Source organism: Petaurus breviceps, unplaced genomic scaffold, assembly GCF_028583685.1.
Source record: "Petaurus breviceps papuanus isolate PSGF00001 unplaced genomic scaffold, PetGlider_PUasm1.0 387, whole genome shotgun sequence".
Taxonomy (NCBI): Eukaryota; Metazoa; Chordata; class Mammalia; order Diprotodontia; family Petauridae; genus Petaurus; species Petaurus breviceps.
In genome coordinates, this window is record NW_027186308.1 from 1,853,847 (window position 1) to 1,859,846 (window position 6,000).

The 6,000-nt window shown below is 47.7% G+C and overlaps 1 protein-coding gene across 1 annotated transcript in view; it reads left to right on the forward strand.

Moving 5' to 3' along the window:
• PCBP3 (poly(rC) binding protein 3) overlaps positions 1-6,000 on the forward strand; it is a 368,694-nt gene that overhangs the window by 312,325 nt on the left and 50,369 nt on the right. The window contains exons 5-6 of the mRNA XM_069100309.1: positions 962-1,112; positions 4,186-4,209. Of these exons, the coding sequence (XP_068956410.1) occupies positions 1,044-1,112; positions 4,186-4,209 (93 nt within the window). The 5' untranslated portion in view covers positions 962-1,043. The remainder of the gene's footprint in view (positions 1-961; positions 1,113-4,185; positions 4,210-6,000) is intronic.

Sequence of the window (6,000 nt, forward strand, 5' to 3'; positions counted from 1 at the left end):
GGTCCCTCCCAGCTTGAGAACTATGGTTCCATGGATGATCTTATGTTCTCCTTGGTGTTTGTTCTGTGATATGCAGAAAAATATTCAACCACAAAGGGAATGAATGGGCAAGGAGATGACAACATAAGGCACCCTTGGAAAGGCTGAGGACATAGACAATCCTCTCAGGTGCTGGGGGCAGTGAAAGTGAGAGCAGAAAAGGCTTCAAGAGGAGGTGACCTCAGCCTGAGCCTTGAAGGCAACCTCCATTCTGGGAGGCAAGCATGAGACATGGGGACTTCTGAGGCAGCAGTGGCTGGAGGTTTGTGTGAAGGAAAGCAGAGAGGCATTTGGCCCCCTTCTGTCTGGTCCTGTGCCTCAGTGTCCTCCAAATGAATTCCAGGCCTCAGCTTGTGCTCTTTGTCATTCCCACTTTCTACCTTCTCCCCTTCCACCATCTGGGGAAAGGTTCTTATTTTGCATCGTGGATCCCCTTGGGAGCCTGGCAGAGTTGTGTTTTTAAATGCAACAAATAAAATGTATAGGATTACAAAGGGGACCAGTTAAATGGAAATAAAGATGCGATGCTTTCACATCCGTGCTCATGGACACTCTGACATCTATACACGACCCTCTTGGTGGTCCATGGACCAGCAGTTAAGAACCTCTGATCTCAGGCGTCCCTCACCAGCCCTGCCTCCTCCTCTTGAGTCCAGCTAAAGCTGCTGGCCAGTCACTTTGGCCTTAGCAGCTTGAGCAGTGAGATGTGACAAGGCAAGGCACCATGGAGAGTTTTAGGTATTCCTGAAATCATGGCATGGTCTACAATGTAATCTTGTTAACATACCAACCACATGGCAGGCTGATGCTGGCCAGGCAGGAACCGCTTCAGGAAGAGAATGGATGAAGATTAGCCACGTGCAGGGGCACTTTCCTGAGTTTCGGAGCCTCCAGTCTGTGTGTTCTCTGTCTCTCTGTGCAGGTAGCATCCTTTGGATCTCTTCTGACCATCCTTGAGGGCTCCTCCACACCTTGACCCAGTGACTCCTGCACCACCACAGAAAATGGAATCCAAAGTCTCTGAAGGAGGCCTGAATGTGACCCTGACCATCCGACTGCTCATGCATGGAAAGGTAAAAAGCACTGAAGGGGAGTGGGGACAGGGCTGCCATTTTGTTTGACAATTGCCAATGTTTCAAAAACCAAGCACCAGAAGGCACAGGGACCTCTGTCTTACCATCCCCAGCATTTTCCCCACAGGACACACCCCTACAGTGAGTTCCTGCTCACCCTTGCTCTGAAAATGCACCCCCTCCTTTCACAGGGGCCTTAAGATGTTTTCTCCAAACAAGAAAAGACTTAAACTGGCCTGCTTGTGCTCTGAGAGCAAAATCTTGATGGTCTGCATGTCTGTTGGGGCTGCCATGCTGTTGATGGTCCAGAAGATCAGATTTCACTCATCACTATCTGCTAATTCCCTTACCTGGTTCTTCTCTCTCTCCGTTAGCACAGCGACTGGAGAAGTCCATTTAATACTTGTAGGAGGGCTTCAACCTCTTGTGCTTCTAAACCTTTCCCTCACTCCCATACCCTTATTCAGACTAAGCTCTTACAATGATTTAGGTCTCTCTTTTTCCTTGGCTCTCTTGGTTCTCTTTTCTCCTTACTGACTTTTTCTCAGTCTCCTCCATTGTTTACTCTTTCTCTTCCCAACCCCTTCAGTTTGGTTTTATTCCCCACCTTTTTCTTTTTCTGTATTTCCCCTTTTGGCAATCTCATTCACTTCCACGCATTCAGTTGCCATATCTTTGCAGATAATTCCCAAATTATTTTATCCATCCCCAACCTCCTTCTGAGTTCCAGACACATGTGTCTAGCTGTCTATAGGACATTTCCAGGTTACCACCATTCACCCCGTTCCCATATTCATGATCGTGGGCTTATCTTTGCCTCTTTATCACCACCACCACCACCACCACTACCACCACCACCACCACCACCACTACCACCACCACCACCTCTCCCATCTGAGAAGTTACTAGGGCCCTTTGATTCAATCTACATGACATTTCTCAATCTTTCCCTTCTTCTCAACAATCAACACCTACCACACTACTCCATTAGTCTTTCTCCAAGCTATTTCCTTTGTTTTTTTTTTTCACACTCCTTCAATTTATCTTTTATAGGACTGTTGGGATGATCTTGCTTGAGGCAGTGTGACATGGTGAAAATAGCACTGACTGTAGAGTCAGAAAACCTGGGTTTAAATCGACTTCTGCTGCTTCCTTCCCATTTGATTTTGAGCAAGGGACTTTACTGTTTGGACGTCAGTTTCCTCATTTGTAGAATGTAGAGTTGAATCTGATGACCATTAATATTGCTTCTAGCTCTGAATCAAGGTCCTAAGATTGTACGTTGAGTCTGTTACTCCTGGCTCAGAAAACTCGAGTTGTTCCCTCTTTTCTCCTGAGGGATGATTGCATCCCTCTGCCTGGCCTTTGAGGACCTCCAGTATTGGTAACCATGCCACCTACCTATCCTTGCCACAAATTACCACCTTGTTGGCACTCCAGTTTTCCAGAAAATGGTACCAACCCCTCCCTCCCAATGCTTCTGACACCATCTTCTTGCCTAGAATGACCCCCTTCTCCCTATCCTTCAGTTGAGTTCCTCCTCATCCCCTGAAGTCCACCTTTAAAGCCCTTTTTTTAAGCAAAACCTTCTTTGATCCTCCTAGTTGGTAACAACCTTCGCTCTCAGCCATTTCCCAGAACTTTGTTTGATGACTCTGTAAAGAATGGAATATCGTAAAGCACACCCGCTTCTGTTCATTCTTAGCTTCATGACAACAGAGGCCATGTAGTATCTGGATTTGGTATGTCCATCAGATTGTAGCACAAAGAAGACGTTTAAGAGATGCTTGTCCTATTGTATTGAATTGACCCGTGTCTCATAGACATGTTGTAAAAATCTAATAAGACTGAGCTCAGAAGCATCTCTGATACTTCCTGGAAGGGGGACCTGGACACACACTTTGTCTAAAACCAATGCCATGGACTCCTTTAATTTTTGTTCAATGTAAAGCAAGTACCTTATTCTGGGGCTGCAGAGAATAGGGATAACCACAGTGAAAGACACAATATTCAAGAAAATTACGCCAATAATTATATGAGTCAGATTTCAAAAAGCACAGTTTCCCTTGAGCGCTGGGTTTTACACCCTGATCAAACACCCCAGGACAAAGGTGCATGGAGTATGGCTGTTGTCCTCCCTCTTGAAGAGGACCGATGACATCAGAAAGGTGATGTCTTGACTTGCAAGTGGATTGAATTTAAGTGAGGGAGGGCTGTGCCAAGTCACCAACCTCACTCTTTCCTCCAGAGCCATCTGGGTCCAGTGGCAAGACATTGATCAGGATGACTGGAGATGGCCCCAGATGCAGTGGGAGACCTTGGCCTTTTTAAGCCAAGGTCTTTCCCAGTTCTCAGTTTGTCTGGGGCAATTCAGTGATTAAGGCTAGGTGAGAAAAAAAGAAAAGAAGAATACCAATAGAAAAATCAAAACAGTTACCTAAGACAAAATGGAGGCAAGTCGCTGCCTTTTGGTTAATATCAGCCATGCGCTACTGGCTGTGGCCCCCAGCTCTGATCTGATTGTGAAAGGGGATGATTGGGTTATTGGAGTGGAGCAGCCTGGGGTAGTTTCATACTGTGTTGCAGAGCCCAGAACACCCTCCAAAGACACAACTGGTTTTAAGGTTATGTAAACGGAAAGGGGTTTTAAGCATCCTTAATGTGAGGGAAGAGGGATTTCTTTTTGATCAGTGACTCCTTCCACATCTCCCTAAAGGTCTAATGTTTATATATAGTGCATCTCATGAAGGGTTTATCTAGAAATCAGTGAGCTGCTCAGCTTCTCTAGCCCAAGACACTCCCCTGAATCCACATTGTTTACAGACCTTGTTAAAGCATGTGCAAATGCACCTGAGGAAGCAATAGCTTTGCATCCAATAGGCGAATTCATTTCTCTGGAACTGGGGGGAGGAAGATGAACACTGCAGGAATGAAAAAAGTCATTTCCCTGCTTTGGACTCCCCAAGGACTCACCAGCCTCCGGCCTCCAGCTCCCTTCGCCACATCTCATCTCTGCTCCATCCCCAAGGGAGTCTGAAGCCTCATTTTTTTTTTGTCTTCTCTTTTTCTGCAGGAAGTTGGAAGCATCATTGGGAAGGTAATTATTTCATGGAATGTCCTCCTTTATCTCTATGTTTCCTGATCCGGTAATGCCTGATTATATTAATCGTGAGCACACGTTGGGTAATTGCTAGTCTAAAATGGCAACTAAAAATAATCCTTGGTTTTGTAATAAGCCCTGATGTCTCCAAAAACCCAGGAGACTCTCGTGGCTGCAGAATCCATTCTCTCTCCTGCCTGCCTTTATTTTAGACCACACCAAAACCATGCTGCTCTATTTGCTTTTTAAAAATGAGAAAGGAGGAAATTTGATAACCTCCTTGGCAATTAATGCCTATCAACAGTGACAGCCATTGTGGGGAACCTGAACTGATCATGCTTCAGTCAAAGCTGTTCGGTCCTGCCTTGTTCTCAGGACAAGCTGAGAGTGGCAACCAGCCTCTAGGTACGATCTTAGCCTGGGGTCACCGAGCTCAGAACTGGGCAGCATTTGGTGGTTGCAGAGCTGGCTGAAGGGCCTGACCCCAAGTTCAATGTCAGCCTGGCAGTCTAACTCTGGTCTGGTGCCCTAGGCATCGACGGTGCTGGTTTTGAAACACTGATTTTCAGTGACTCAGATAAAGTTGGAGGGGGCATGTTTATCAGATTTGCAGATGGAATAAAGCTGGGAGGGACATTCAGCACCATGGAGAGCAGAGTCTGGGATATTGGGCCAAATGAAATAAGCTCCTACGGTAGGATGATAGGAGGCCACCAGGTGGCGCAGGCCTGGAGTCAGGAAGACCCGAGTTCAAATGCAGTCTCCCTTTCTAGCTGTATGGCCCTGGGCAAGTCACCTCACCTCTGTTTGCCTTAATCCACTAAAGAAGGAAATGACAAATCACTCCAGTATCTTTGCTAACCAAACGTCAGGGACAGGAGGGTCCTGGGTCATGAAGAGCCAGACGTGACTGAACAGCAAGATGACAGGGTTAGGGGCCTTAGAGGTCATCGAGTCCAACCCCCTCATTTTACGGTAGGGGAAACAGAGGGCAAGGAGGGACGGAGGGAGGGGGAAGTTGCACTAAGGCAGATTTAGGCTCAAGGTTAGGGAAAAAATCCTAAAAAATGAAAGCTTTCCCAAAGCGGAATAGGCTGCTGCTGGGGAGGGTAGTCAGCTTCCCTCCCTCGAGTTCTGACTGCTAACGGGGGCTGAACAGCTAAGCCAAGTCCACAAGCATTCATTAACCACTGTGTGCCAAGATCCAAGCAAGAAGGCAGCCCATACCCTCAGGGAGCTCACTTTCAGACCGGGACAGACAGTGTATAACAGCAAGCTTGAAAACCTGGAAGAGGGGAAGAGAGAAGTCAAATCAGGATGGGCACCTACAGAGGGTCGGAGGCATGACCATGGCAGGCCTGGGCAGCTTCCTTAAAGTGGTTCTGAGGGCAGCAGGCCAGAGGAAGAAGGGCCTGCGGGGGTGGGGTGATCTTCCAGGGGGAAGGCTGCTGATTCATAGTGGAAAAATCACTTGTCTGGAATGTCTGGTCCCAGAGGGGATGCTAGGGCAGGCACTGGGAGGATGCCAGGGTCGCTGGTGCCCCCCTCAAGCTTGGGGATTCTGCCCTTCATCTCTCCCTTCCTCCATGCCAGGGAGGGGAGGCTGAGCCAGGCCTAGAACACAGGATTGCAGGCTCCTTGACCGACCATTCCCAGTAAGGACAGAGAACATCCTTGCCTCTGAAGAGCTCGGGGGTGGGCTACATGTGGCAAGGGAAGCAAGGCCCAATCCCATCCTTGCTCCAGCTTTTCCTGCTTTAATCAAGCCTGACAACTGAGGACTCTACA